The sequence below is a fragment of the Danio rerio genome, chromosome 19, assembly GCF_052040795.2.
Source record: "Danio rerio strain M-AB ecotype USA chromosome 19, GRCz13ab, whole genome shotgun sequence".
Taxonomy (NCBI): domain Eukaryota; kingdom Metazoa; phylum Chordata; class Actinopteri; order Cypriniformes; family Danionidae; genus Danio; species Danio rerio.
In genome coordinates this window covers 21,456,020-21,471,526 of record NC_141039.2, presented here as the reverse complement: position 1 = coordinate 21,471,526, position 15,507 = coordinate 21,456,020, and the positions used below count along the sequence as shown (strand labels likewise).

Here is a 15,507-nt window from a genome sequence, read left to right as displayed (position 1 = left end):
CGATTGGATTGAGTTCTGGTGACTGTGGAGGCCATTTGAGTACAATGAACTCATTGACTATGTTTACATGGACATCAGCAATCGAATTATTTTCTTTAATCTAATTAAGAGAATAATAAGACTAAGGTGTTTGCATGAGTTGCTTTTTGAATATTACTTTCTTGATTCCATTTACATGTTATAGCACATAATTCGATTAATGTCATTGCGTCACTGCGCTATCTGCATTTCCTCCGGATTTTTATGTAATTTCGGGTGTTACATTTTTAAATTGTCGACTTTAACTGCAGTTTGGCACTTTCACTTTCAATCACGAACATTTTATGCACGCTCTCCATGACAAACGACATATTGGATGCAACTATTAATGTAAGTTCATACCGCATGCTGAATGGAAGAAAAAACCTCTGCGTTTCACAATGCAGGTGTCTGTGTTCTGCACTGACTGGGTAGGTGCAAAGAGTGTGTGTGTGTTTGTGTGTGTGCGTGCGTGCGTGCGTGTGTGTGTGTGTGTGTGTGTGTGTGGACTATCTTGTCGCAAAAAAGTCCTGTCGCTGCAAAAAGTCCTACATGACAGTAATAATTCGATTAAGGTGTTCACATGTCTGTATTGCACTTCAATAATGTGACTAAAATCGACATACTCTACATATCTTAATTCGATTTCTCTTCAGTTCGATTATGACCTTAATCTGATTAAATTAATCAAAAATTGCTGTTTACATGGTTAACTCTTAATCAGAGTACTGTCTTAATCACATTAAAATCAAATTATTGGTGTCCATGTAAATGTAGTCAGTCATTGTAATGTTCAGTTTGGAAGGATTCGAGATGACATAGCGCGTTATGCTGCTGGAAGTAGCCATCAGAATTTGGGTACACTGTGGTCATGAAGGGATGGACATGGTCAGCAACAATACTCAGGTTGGCTGTGGCGTTGACACAATGCTTAGTTGGTACTAATGGGCCCAAAATGTACCAAGAAATAGCCCTCAAAACATTACCCCGCCACCCTTAGCCTGAACAGTTGATACAAGGCAGGATGGTTCCATGTTTTCATGATGTTGATGCCAAATTCTGACCCTACTATCCGAATGTCACAGTAGAAATCGAGACTCATCAGATCAGTCAACATTTTCCCAATCTTGTAATGTACAATTTTGGTGACCCTGTGCGAATTGTAGCTTCAGTTTCCTCTTCTTAGCTGACAGGAGTGCAGAAATGCTCTTCTGCATACCTTGGTTGCAAAGAGTGTTATTTTGAGATACTTTTCCTATTCTATTAGCTCAAACCAGTCTGGCCATTCTCCTCTGACCTCTGGCATCAACAAGGCATTTGCACCCACTGAACTGCCGCTCACTAGATATTTTCTCTTTTTCTGACCATTCTCTGTAAACCCTAGAGATGGTTGTGTGTGAAAATACCAGTAGATCAACAGTTTCTGAAATACTCAGAACAGCCCGTCTGGCACCAACAACCAGTCACTTAAATCACCTATCTTCCCATTCTGTTGCTTGGTTTTAACTGCAGCAGATTGTTTTGACTATGCCAAAATTCATTGAGTTTCTGTCATGTGGTTGGCTGATTAGAAATTTGTGTTAATGAGCAGTTGGACAGGTGTACCTAATAAAGTGGCCAGTGAGTGTTTATTTTAGCTCATTCATGAGCATAATATCTGCAGGGGTATCATAGAACATAATGAAGACGACAACTCCCATGATTCCACACTCAGCCATGCCATCATCAAAATAAATCATTATCTGTCGTGTATAAGTGCCCAGAAGAGACAGTTTCAGGATTTTTTGGATTGGGCAGCAAGGTGGCTCAGGGGTTAACACTGTCGCTTCACAGCAAGAAGGTCACTGGGTTGAATCCTGGCTGCCCTAGGAGGTGTGTTTGTGTGTTTCCCCCACAGTCGAAAGACGTTCGGAAGTGAATTGATTAGGTAAACAAAATTGACCTTGGTAAATGAATGTGTGTGTGTGAACGAGAGAGTGTATGGGTGTTACGTAGTGTTGAGTTGCGACTAGAAGGGCATCTGCTGCATAAAGCATATGCCAGAGTAATTGAGAGTTCATTCCACTGTGATTAATGAGTGAATTTTTGAATAGAACGTTGAAAACAACCACAGTATTCAACATTGTGATATACTTATATATACTATAAAATAAAACAAATCTTACTGACACCAAACCAAACGGTTGTGTATGTATACAGTATATAGCAGAATGCTAGGAGCTTGTGTTGAAATGACATTCAAGTCTGAGGTCTGCACAGTGATCTTACATGTGTATTTGTTAAAGCATTTGCTTGATTGATAGTAGGAATCTTAAGCCTACGGTAACAGCACTGGTATTTCCCAGCAGTTAGTAAAGACATTCCCAGGAAGTGCCTCTCCTCTCCTTAGTGTAATACAAGAGCTCGGAAACTTGAGCGGCAGGGCTGGATCTAACATCAGAGGCCCTGCTGGTCCAAATCCAACCACCAGCATGAAATGCTTACGAAATGACATTCATACTCATATAGTCACAAACTGACCCGCTGACTGAGGCAGACAGGTTAACAGTGATGTGTGTATGTGGGTTTTAAATCTGACCGAGGCTACTTCTGTTAATGGTCCACCATCTAATCGTCACTTTGAGTCTCAATATCAAAACCAAGCAGTAGAGCTCTGATGTGGCGTATTGCGTGTGTCATCACCTGTTTGCCTCGCTTGCCAGGTCGTCCTGTAGGGCCACGTTTCCCTGACACACCAGACTCACCCTTGGGTCCCATTTCACCCTGGGGAAGTGACGAACAGGGGGAGGTTAAAAGAGAAGGAGGGAATCACATGCATAGGATTGATTTTAATGGTTAAAATGTCACATTTACCTTCTGTCCCAGCATCCCTGGCAGTCCAGTAGCTCCCTGAAGAAAGCAGACCAGACATGCAGTGATTATAAATGCATGTTTACAATTAAAATCTAAATAACAATGTTTAAGAGAGGACAGCAATTTTGTTTTTTTGTTTTTTGTTTTTTTATGTTTATTTATGTGCTTTATGCATTTTATAAAACTACAAAAAATATAGAAAAGAGAGAGAGAAACATTACAATAAATTATTAATACATATAAAATACAATACATAAAAACACTAACCTATGACAGAACAACTGAACAACATGAAGGCAAAATATAATTTAGCTGGTCAGGTAATGCATAAATAAAAATAATTATAAAGTAATATTGTTTTTGTATTACCAAGATAAAAATTATTTTATTTTTACACATTATTAAAAACATTATAGATTATGAATAGTGAACATCAATTACACTCAATCTTTAATTACTGTTACTGACAGGGGTCACTGGTTATGCTTGCATTTCTTCCAATGCATTAAGGTGCTCTAATATCTGTAGAATTATATGGTTCTATCTGACAATTTTAGTCAAAAATGAGTTATTGACATATTCTTATTAATTGACAACTTATTTACATTATGGGATCTTTTTTATAAGTTGTTTACATTTTAAAACTTGCTACACCCAGAATGCAAAAACTTTAAAGCTCAATATCTCAAAATTATTTAGAATGTCGATAGACCCTTATAATTTCCAGGTAATGAAATATCTCCAATTTATCATTATTGACTTATCTCAACCTCTCTAAAGCAAGCATGTTTACGATATCTCTACCCCTCACACCAAATTTAGGTACAGATTTATTTTTCCATATTCTCAAAACCACCATTTTGGCTATTACCATACCAACAAATGTTAATAATAAATGTTTACAAAGCAATGTAATATTTTCGAAAATCATTATCGCAATTATATATATATATATATATATATATATATATATATATATATATATATATATATATATATATATATATATATATATATATATATATATATATATATATATATATACAGTTTAAGTCAGAATTATTAGTCCCCCTTTGATTCTTTTTTCTTTTTTAAATATTTCTCCAATGATGTTTAACAAAGCGAGGAAATAATGTCTGATAATATTTTTTCTTCTGGAAAAAAAATTTGTTTGTTTTATTTCGGATAGAATAAAAGCAGTTTTAAATTTTTTATGAACCATTTTAAGGTCAAAATTATTAGCCCCTTTAAGCAATTTTTTTTTTCGGTAGACAGAACAAACCATAGTTATACAATAACTTGCCTAATTACCCTAACCTGCCTAGTTACCCTTATTAACCTAGTTAAGCCTTTAAATGTCACTTTAAGCTGTATTGAAGTGTCTCAAAAAATATCTAGTAAAATATAAATTACTGTCATCATGGCAAAGATAAAAAAAAAATTGTTATTAGAAATGAGTTATTAAAACTATTATAATTAGAAATGTGCTGGAAAAAAGCTTCTTTTTTTTAAACAGAAATTGGGGGGTAAATAAACAGGGGGCTAATCATTCAGGGGGGCTAATAATTCTGACTTCAACTATATACTGTATATCCATGTTTATTATCAGATGGCTAGAATGGCAAATTTTTTTATAAATTAATATTAGAATTATTTGTGTCTGAGATGGAGCAAGCCCAGAGATTTTTGTGTCCACCATGATTTTATATAGAATTCACTTTAATGTGTGATATAACTAAAAACTACTTTTTTCATTTACAAAATCTTCATTTTTGCATCAATAAAATAAATCCATATGAACTGAAGCTGCGCTAATTGTTTTCTTTATTCTCTATTTCCTCCAGGGGATACTCATACCGAGGACCCCAGATATTATACAGCGCCAATATCCTGAGCTGTCTTCAAGGATCTAAAAGCTAGTGTGGTACAATCAATGACAAAATATGCATTTAGAAGATATGAAACTGGTTTCAACATGTATAGCTTGTAATTTGCCACTTCCGCTTAAATAAATCAACATTTTTTTCACATCACCTCAAACTTTCACGTCATAGTTTCTCATCAAATCTTAACCAATCAAATGCTCTCTTGTATCTGACATGCCTAGCCCCGTGGTTGCTAGGTTGCTTAATTTTTTACATATGAGTATCTGGTTGCTAGGGATTCTGTGTTTCAAAATATTCTGATTCTCTGTGTTTTTAATATATTTTAATGGGTTTGTGCTCTTAATTTTGGGTGGCTGTTAACATTACATTTTAGTTGTTGTTGTTTGGTTTTGGGGTATTTTAAATAGGTGTGGGTTGTGTTTTCAGTGTGTTGCTTTTTGCTTGATAAGGTAAACTGGATTGTTACTAGGTAGTTGTTAGCACGTTCTAAGGATTGTAATGTGCTATTTGGCTGCAAGTATTTTAAATTACTAAAATGTTTTTGAGTGGGTTTTGTTGGTTGCTGATGCTACTGTGGGTGTCTTATAAATATTTTAATATTTTGCTGTTTTGGTCCTGGGATGTTTTTTACGGCTCTTCACACTAGCCACTAACCTTGTCTCCCTTTGGACCTGCAGGTCCAAAATCCCCACGTGCACCCTGAAACCATTAGATTAAGTTTAGAAAATTAAAGTCATTTAGAGACCAATACTTTACACATTTTTACTCAGTTTAAGTATAACAGACAAATTGTACCTTCTCTCCTTTGTACCCTGCCAAGCCCTAATGGGACAGAGAAGAATACATTATGCATTATTTTTTTATCTGAGGATTATTTTCTCAGTAAGAGAGGTAGGCAATAAACATCAAAATAAAACATTAAAATTTTTCACAAGTTCACCTCGTTCACACCAAGAATATTTACCATAAAGATAACATCAGCACTCAATGTTGTTTAATAACTATTAACAAAACTTTGTTAAAAAGTTCACTCTCAGGATTCAAAAATCAGGATCCTGATTGACTGTTTTTAATCATCCAGAAAAAAAATTCTGAAAGGGATTCCAATGATAGTGTTCCTCTTTGTGATTATTGCTGTAGTGGTGGATAAAAGCCATTTTTCCATTTTTGAAAACTATGTTAAAGCTACATTTTTTGTCCATTATAATTATGGCCTTGGTGTGAATGGCCTTTTTTCACCTGGAGAAAGTGACTTACTTTAGGTCCAACTGGTCCTCTCATTCCTGGCATTCCCATCAGTCCTGGGTCACCTTTCTCTCCCTGCCAATGAGGTCATATATAAACAGTAAATAGGGCTTCAGTGAGCTATTATTAGATCTATTTAGGTCCATTTCTCTTGATGGAAAAGGCAGTCAAGAGTGACACTTGCTTTCTGACTGACTTAGTAGTAACAGTAGCTATATTAAAACAGTAACGAAAGACCACTCATTTAGTATAGACTTTGTTAAGAAGTTTTTGAATTTGGTTAGTGCATTATGTGACTTAATTTACACAGGTCAAATGGAGTGTGGATGTAAAACTCACCCACCTTAGGTCCCTCTGGGCCCGGAAGCCCTGCAGAACCTGGTTTTCCAGGCAGACCTGGACGGCCGGTACGACCCTATAATGACAAAGTGAAGAAATATGCGCTAGTTGGCTTTTATCCACAGAAACCCAGGCAGATCTGGCAGCGTGGTCGATGTGCTGAGTGTTCAGAGCAGCTTTAATCAAAGACAAAGCACCTACTCAGCATCCCTGCCTCTCGACAGTCCTCTTCAATCCTTTAAAACATCAGCCTATCTAATCTTTTTGTGTCTTTTTTACTGCCTTCCAGGTTCCTTAAAGCCTCACTTTCTTTTGCTTTTAATGCTCAATTTTGTATCTAACTCAGCAAACAAATAAAGAAATGTTTAAGTAAAATATTTAAGCAACCTTACAACTAATTTTGTTACTTGAAAAGTAGCTTGCTAGTTAAAGACACAGTAGGTGAATGTTTTCAGAAACATTTCATGTTGTGCTCGTTGAAAATCTCTTCACATTCTTATAGTAAAAATTAAAGTAAATCATCTAAATGTATTTATATGTATTTTTATATTGTGGGTACAGTCTTTCAAGCAGATTCAACGTTTGCATGTGCCTGAGCACCGTGATCATGTGGACATAAGACAGAGAGTGACAGTGGTGAAAACAAACCCTGAATCAAAACTTTAAAATGCTAAAGTTACTTTTGCATGTTGGATAAAGGATAAAACCACAGCTGAAGTATATCTTTTAGACAGGTGATGTTATGTAGTAAAACTATTTTAGTCACCTAAGCTGATGTAGATTGTGTTGTTTTAAGAATGGGTAATGTGCACGGGAGTGTTATTCAGCCACTGAAATTTTTTGGCAAAAGTTTAATCTAACTATTTTCAGTTTCATAAGGGACCTTTTACAGCATCAATAATGTAGATTTTTATTAAGTTTAACAACAAAACAACAGTAAATAGTGCTATTCCGCCTCGATTGCTTTATTGAGGTGAAGTTGCTTTTATATTCACATTGGTTCATTTTTGAACAATGACAGCCTGTGATGTATTGTAAAAGATTATTACAAAGAGAAGCGTTCTGGATTCATGAATGAAAGTCACTTGCACCAAAAGGAATGAATGAGGAGTTGGATCTGTCTGCGTTTCTTTAACAAGTCTGTTATTTAATTGATATAAGGAATTATAAATCTTGAACTTTAAAGTTGTTGACACAAATAAAAAATGGATTTTTAAAAATGTTTTTGAACTTCGGAATAAAGTAGATAAAAATGGGAGAATAATGATAATTGATAGGTTTCTTGTGAAAATGTTTTTGGAGGTAAGGGTATTTTTCGTGTGGTTGATCATAATATATTGAAGTGAAACAGAAACTATTGGTCAACACGGTGATAATTGATATGCTGTTTTGTTTTGTTTTGTTTTGTTTTTTTGTGAAATGTTTTTTGTGGATAAAGCTATTTTTCGAGAGGTTAATAATGATGTACTGTAATGGAAATGAGAATGTTGTCTTATGTAGTAATGTTCTTTGAAGGTAAAGGTATTTTTTTGTATGTTTCACAAATTGTTTTTGAAGATGAGGGTAAATGTCTCTTGTATAATTGGTTATGTGGGTAGAGGTGAAGGTAAGATTTGTGTTTTTTAATCTTTAAGTAATTGTCAAATGTAAAAAAAACTTTTTTTTATGTTAGCTGTCGGATTTTTATTGTATTGATGTACACCTGATTAATGATATTAGTTGATGCACTTTATCTCTTTATCTCTCTTTTTTGAATAATAACATCAATAAGATTGACGCACCAAACCAAAGAAGTAGCTAAAAAAACAGCAAGCGCGCAGGGCAAACTTCAGTAACTCTAAACCTGTGATGTATTCCCTATATTATTTACCATGCTACTTTGAATATTCGGTCGGAAAAAGCATGTAAGTAGTTAAGTAATAAGTGTTATTCCTGCACCCTGCCGGCCAACCACTAAACATACAGTAACATTAGTTGCTTTAGGACAAAGCACATGAAAGAGTGAGACCAGCGATTCTTGCATGCATGAAATATTGCACATTATAATAAGTTTTGGTTGCTACACAACTAAAAACGTACTAGATATAATACAGTTTTTCATTCAGTTATAAAGTAAAATAAAGTTTTGTTACTGGCAAATAACATGAACTAGTTGGTTGTCTGCTGTCATCTTTAAGATGTGCGCATTCATGATATCAGGAGGCATGACTTTGGCCGGCAGGGGAGGTGTTTTAAAGATATGATGCTAACAAAGGTGCCTGTGTTTCAAAGATATTATGCTGACCGGTTAGCATTTTGGCAGATCACCTGCTTCTTTAATAAAATAATGAGCCATTAGAGGATTTTAGGTTTTATAATAGGTAAATTGTGTTTGTAATCACAACACAACGCCCTTTATTGTGATAAAATGAGTGCAATTATCGTTAATAAGTGACAAAAGTTATAAAACAGTGGCAACTGTATTGTGATAAAATACACAAATATTAAGCAAATTTTTATTTGACGGCGAATACATTTAATAATTTTAAATATAAATAAAACGTAAATAAATATAGCCTTAGTGAGCATAAGAGACAATTTATAAAGAAAATTTCAGTGTCAGAATATTTCATTCATTCAATTTCTTTTCGGCTTAGTGCCTTTATTAATCAGGGGTTGCCACAGCGGAAGGAAATTATCCAACATTTGTTTTATGCAGAGGATGCCCTTCCAGCTGCAACCCAACACTGAGGAACAGCCATAAACTCTTCAACACACGTACACTACGTACAATTTAGCTTATTCAATTCACCTTTACCGCATGTCTTTGGACTGTGACGCCCATTAGAAAATTTAATGTGTGCAAAATTTGTACTATTATATAATGTTTAATATGTATTTTTAGAATTTAATTGCACAATAATTAGGTCACTAATCAAATAACATCTGGGATACACTGACCATGCAAACTCCACTCTACATAATATACTGATTTTCCACTAACTTGAGGCTCTTAATATAACAAAAATGTTTCAAGATTTTTGTTTTAACTTCGAATTTTCTGGTATGAGTTTTTTTTACTGGAAATCAAGAACAAAAACTTTATTCAAGAAATATTTTTAATTAAGTTTTTTATAGACCATTAAACATCCTATGCTCCAAACGCCTTCCCTTCATTTAGCTTGAGGTGCTTAAAGTTCAGTGCAACTAAATCACTGCGTGCGTTTTGACTGAGAGCAGCAGTGCAGGGCTGAGATAAATGTCCGAGTTCAGCACTAAGTGATATTACAGGGCAGCAACACTGTGGACCGCAGCCAATGAAACAGCGCATGGCCTGACACCCTGTAAAACTATTACATGCACCAACAGAGCATGTCATAATTATAAACAGCATACCGGACTGCATACTGCAACCTGTCGCATTATAAACAGAGACACTGTATATGAAAGCCATCGAGTTTAAACCTAGACTTTATTAAATGAAGTCGTACATCAAATTCCATCATTGGTCTTATTAATACACAGCAATACATAAACACTTCAAAGGGCAAAAGATAAGATTCTGACCTTTGACCCTGGTCGTCCTAAATCACCCTATAAAGTGAAACAAAAAAGAATTCTTTCAGTATCATAACAGAGTATGAAGCAAATAAGTCAGTTGTTTCAGATGCTTCACCTTATCTCCCTTAGGTCCCACCATCCCGGGAATACCCCTGTCACCCTAAATCAAAGAAAAACCTTTCAATTTATTTATGAGGATATTTTATTTTATTGTCTGAGGAGGGACTTTGGATCTACCTGTGGTCCAGCAGGTCCTGGAGGTCCTGTTGGTCCCTCCACACAACGTTCTTTGATCTGCTCCTCCTCATCCTCGTCTTTCTCAATTATCCTCACCACAGGATGCGGCAAAGCCTTAAAAAACAATTAACAGCCATACTGTTATATCTTGGTGCTATAAATAAATATATTAATGTCATTCCACTCACAGGTTCCCTCTTCCAAACACCAGGAGGGGGCGGGAACAAAGGAGGTGGAGGCGGAGTCAACAGACAACAAGGGTCAAATCTGTTCAAGACATCGCTTGGATCCTGGCCTAAGAAACAAACCACACCAGATGATAAAGAGTAAGAACAGTAATTCATTTTCTTTCTGGCAGGAATACCTGAAGAGAAATAGCACTGCAGTAAAAGCTGCAGTATGTGCAGTAAGGAACAATAGTATGACTGTGTCTTGCATATAGATTGAATAAATGTATAATAGGGCTGGGCGATTGGGCCTAAATTGAACATTTTAACTCGCCATTTACAATTAATGAATGATAATTTCATTTGATTATTAATTTTTCAGGATAAGTTTTGTCCAGTAAATATGCTCACATATTTATAAGTCAGAGAATTTTGAATTGATTGAAGGAAACACACACTATCTACTATCTTTGATTATTTACTTTAACGTTGAACAACTGAAATTAAAACAGGCCAAAACAAACAGTCACTCTTTCTTATAAAAAAGTGAAAATAAATAATTTGCACTTTTGGAAACAAAATTAATTATCATTATGATGTTTTTTATATTAAAAGTAGAAAATAAGCAGTCTCTTCTAAAATACATCTTGTTTATCCTGTACACTACTTTCCAGAGTATTTATTGAATCTTTTGTAAACAAGTATTTAAATATAAAAATAATTTTATTGTAATGGAAAATATGCAGATATGCGACCGCTCAAAGCCTGCGCTGGACCACACCCTTGTGTTCGATGTAGAAGTATAAATCAGTCTTAACAGAGGTAAGCGGTAGGAAAAGTAACTGAAAAAAATTGACAGGGAAAAATTTGATCGATTATAGGTTCTGAATGTCGTTTTCGATTAATCGCCCTGCCCTAGTGTATACATTTGGGTGATTATATAATTGGAGATTTGCATTTCAAAAACTAAACTGTTAACTAAACGTATAACTTCCAGTAACTTACTCAGTGTATTCACTGCTTGCCAAACTCAAGTAAAACAATACACTGTTTCGTCAGGTAAAATTTAAGACTTTCTAAGACCCTTTTAAGACCATTATGAATGAATGTTGCACAGGGCTAAACACTAATGATTATTTCTAATGGCCTGGTTGGGCTAATGTTTTTTTTTTTTTTTTTTTTGGTTGCCATGAAAAAAACTTGCATACTTAATAAGATATTTAGCATATTTAATGTGTCAAAACAAAAAAACTGTAGTTGTATAACAACTACTTTTAACATAATATTTCTTTCTTCTTTTTTATGACAAGTTAAAAGTAAATTTATTGTGGACTGGGGTGGATTTAGTGATTTAGGGGCCCTAAGCAATTCGGGCCATGGGGTCCAAAAGTTTGTATTTTAAATTATTTTTAATTGATTTATTTTGTTGTTTTGTTTTCCTTATATCACTCAATCTCTTTTTCTATATTTTGTCATAACGCAAAAAACAACAACTAGTAAATCATCTCGTACAATTTTTTTAGTTATTTGTTTACTTAAAATGAATTCACAGTTGAAATAATATGTAAACTATTTTTAATATTTTTAATTACGATTTAAATAAATATTTAAAATGTTTAATTACATTTTGAAAACTAAATCTTTACCTAATTGGACTTCTGGACTGCTCCATAATTGAGGGTGGGGGACAAATTTGTGAAGATGTAATAAAAATTTAAATTTTATTTTTTTAGACCCTCGTCATACAAAATAGGATAGAAAATGAGTTTATATATAATTTATAGGTTTAATTTATACTTCTAGATATTTATTTGGAGGCCCTCAGATTTCCTGGGGCCCTAAGCTGTCGCTTACCTTGCCTATTGGTTAAATCCGCCCCTGATTGTGAAGGCAATTACATAAATAATTAAATACATACTGCTGAAGTCACAATTATTAGCCCCCTTTGAATTTTTTTTCTCTTTTTTTAAATATTTCCCAAATGATGTTTAACAGAGCAAGGAAATTTTACAGTATGTCTGATGATATTTTCTTCTTCTGGAGAAAGTCTTATTTGTTTTATTTCAGCTAGACTAAAAGCAGTTTTCAATTTTATTAATACCATTTCAAGTACAAAAAAATTATTAGTCCCTTTAAGGAAGATATTTTCGATAGTCTACAGAACAAACTATTATGTTTAGAATTGTGAAATCTTTTTCCTGTTAAACAGAAATTGGGGGAAAAATAAACAGGAGGGCTAATAATTCAGGGGGCTAATAATACTAATTGCAATTATATTAGTTGGCTTTTGATCCAAACTGATTGAGTACAACTTCTATTCAACCTAATGCGTTTCTGTTATAAAACATTAAGTTTCATGCCTATAAATATTATGTCTATACACTGCCTTACTTCTGTAAATAGTTTTTGTATGAATGGAAGATCACGTAAAGCAGGGGTGTTCACACTCGGTCCTGAAGGGCAAGTGTCCTGGAGAGTTTAGCGCCAACCCTAATCAAACACAGCTGAACAAGTTAATCAAGCTCTTATTAGGTATACTAGAAACTTCCAGGGAGGTGTGTTGAAGCAAGTTGGAGCTAAAGTCATCAGGACTGACTTTGGACACCACAGATGTAAAGGGATACTGTTAAAGTTAGACTTATTAGCCCCTCTTTGAATTTTTTCTTTCTTTTTTAATTCCAAAATAATGTTTAACAGAGCAAGGAAATTTTCATCATATGTCTGATAATATTTTTTTTCTTCTGGAGAAAGTCTTGTTTGTTTTATTTCAGCTAGAATAAAAGCAGTTTTTAATTTCTTAACACCATTTTAAGGACAAAATTATTAGCCCCTTTAAGTTTTATTTTTTTCCGATAGTCTAACAAACCATCGTTGTACAATAAATTGCCTAATTACCCTAACCTGCCTAGTTAACCTGATTAACCTAGTTAAGCCTTTAAATGTCACTTTAAGCTGTTAGAAAGTGTCTTGAAAAATATCTAGTCAAATAATATTTACTGTCATCATGGCAAAGATAAACGAAATCAGTTATTAGAAATTACTTATTAAAACTCATTAATTCCATTTCTTGTCGGCTTAGTCCCTTTATTAATCCAGGGTCGCCACAGCGGAATGAACCGCCAACTTATCCAGCAAGTTTTTACGCAGCAGATGCCCTTCCAGCCGCAACCCATCTCTGGAAAACATCTACACAAACATTCACACTCATACTCATACACTACGGACAATTTAGCCTACCCAATTCACCTGTACCGCATGTCTTTGGACTGTGGGGGAAACCAGAGCACCCGGAGGAAACCCACGCAAAGGCAGGGAGAACATGCAAACTCCACACAGAAACGCCAACAGAGCCAAGGTTCGAACCAGCGACCTTCTTGCTGTGAGGCGACAGCACTACCTACTGCGCCACTGCCTCGCCGTTATTATTAAAACTACTATGTTTAAAAATGTGTTTAAAAAATTTTAAAAAGTTAAAATACCGAGCGGATACCCTGCAATAACAACAAACAACAAAAACTAATTTCTTTTACTGTCATTGCTACTTTACATAAGTAACAGAACTGACCTTTTTCCTTTTAGCTCCACTAGCTTTTCAAAACCTTTGGAGCACAAATAGGCTACCTTTCAGAGCATCATATCTTATTAAGTTACAAGTGATATGGTACTGTAATAGTTTTGATTCAACATGTTTGAACAAAATGAAAAATTAAAATATATGGACATAATGGAAATGAAAAATTGTGATTTTTCAGCTATATTTAAGACACTTTTTGCATGATTATTGTTTAGCAGAAGTATTGCAGTGGTTTCTATGGCTTATCCTAAATAAATTTAGACTGATAAGACATACAAATAGTGACGCAGTGGCGCAGTAGGTAGTGCTGCCACCTCACAGCAAGAAGGTCACTGGGTCACTGGTTCGAATCTCAGCTCAGTGTGTGACAAAAAGCTCCAATAGTATCTGACTGCAGATTATGCACCCCTTATTTACCAGTAGGGCAAGGTCGGGTTTAGGTGTGGGGGTAGGGTTAGGATTAGGAGGTATGGTTGGGATTAGGCAGTGAATTTAGCAAAGGGGTGCATCAATTGACAGGGGTGCATTTTATGGCACAACACCAGTGACCTCCTTTATCTGGGGCAAACAGCCAGGATAATACTATTTGAAATATTGATTACACATTATCTGTAGTTAGAAAACGAACATTTTACTAAAGCAAATATCTACTATTCAAGACAATAACTTGTTCCCTGAATTTTTTCCAGAACTTAATTTTTATAGCCTGTTTCACTTGAATTCAAGTTAATTTGTATTTGTATAGTGCTTTTCACAATAATTATTGTTTCAAAGCAGCTTTACATAATTTCTTCATTTTTATATATTTTCCTAATTCAATAATATTATGAAATAATTTCATAATTCATCATAATTTCTAGTCCCAGACAGTAATATACAAACCAAATGAATACTTAAAACATACATAAACCAAGAGAAATTTCAAATAGCAATTGGGATGAACAGAACACCTATCTAAATTTTATTTTTCCACAACTTTTAGCTTTCAGTGAAGCAACAACAACAAAAAAACAAGACATCAAAATTTAGCTATTTGAGATTCGTGATTAACATCATTGGATTTATAATTTGGATTGATTTAAATTGCTAATCTGATAATATAATGTGTAGCCTATTGACGAAATAAATTAATAAAAAATTGATGACAAAATCTTAAACGCCTATATTTACAGTACACATACGTTATTACATTTAAATAAAAACGCAGCATATAACAAACATGTACGCAAACCACTCGCTCATGATCACAAACCGGTGTTGCTCACGTGCGCGCACACGCATTCGCGCTGTCAATCTCTCCCATAACCTACCTGTAGGAATAGGAAGGATATTATCCAGATTATACGGTGAAAGGTAGGCTGACACCGAGTAAAGCAGAAACTGCAGTTGTATCCCAGTCCTGCTCATGGCCATGGTTCATATGAGTGTAACAAAAATACGGAGATCCGAATCGGTTCCCGCCCTTTCACCGCTCAATCTCTTTCTCATCCAGGTCCAAATAGCAGCAGCTCTGTCTCAGCACCCTATTTTCTGCTGTATCGGTCACGTCTATCAATGTGGCGGTGTTATTAAGTCGTGAAAATGACTCCCACGGAGTCTGTGGGAATCTCCAGGCGAGACTGCTATTACAGTCAGAGATTTGACATCT

The 15,507-nt window shown here is 34.8% G+C and overlaps 1 protein-coding gene across 1 annotated transcript in view; it reads right to left on the bottom strand.

Moving 5' to 3' along the window:
- The window catches only part of wu:fc38h03, a 24,185-nt gene extending 8,678 nt beyond the window's left edge, over nt 1-15,507 (bottom strand). Inside the window, exons 1-11 of the mRNA XM_087295620.2 lie at nt 15,170-15,507; nt 10,307-10,413; nt 10,119-10,232; nt 9,997-10,041; nt 9,888-9,914; nt 6,346-6,417; nt 6,015-6,077; nt 5,553-5,579; nt 5,412-5,456; nt 2,872-2,907; nt 2,701-2,781 (exon numbers count right to left, since the gene is read on the bottom strand). Coding sequence (XP_087151746.2) covers nt 2,701-2,781; nt 2,872-2,907; nt 5,412-5,456; nt 5,553-5,579; nt 6,015-6,077; nt 6,346-6,417; nt 9,888-9,914; nt 9,997-10,041; nt 10,119-10,232; nt 10,307-10,413; nt 15,170-15,272 — 720 coding nt within the window. The 5' untranslated portion in view covers nt 15,273-15,507. The remainder of the gene's footprint in view (nt 1-2,700; nt 2,782-2,871; nt 2,908-5,411; nt 5,457-5,552; nt 5,580-6,014; nt 6,078-6,345; nt 6,418-9,887; nt 9,915-9,996; nt 10,042-10,118; nt 10,233-10,306; nt 10,414-15,169) is intronic.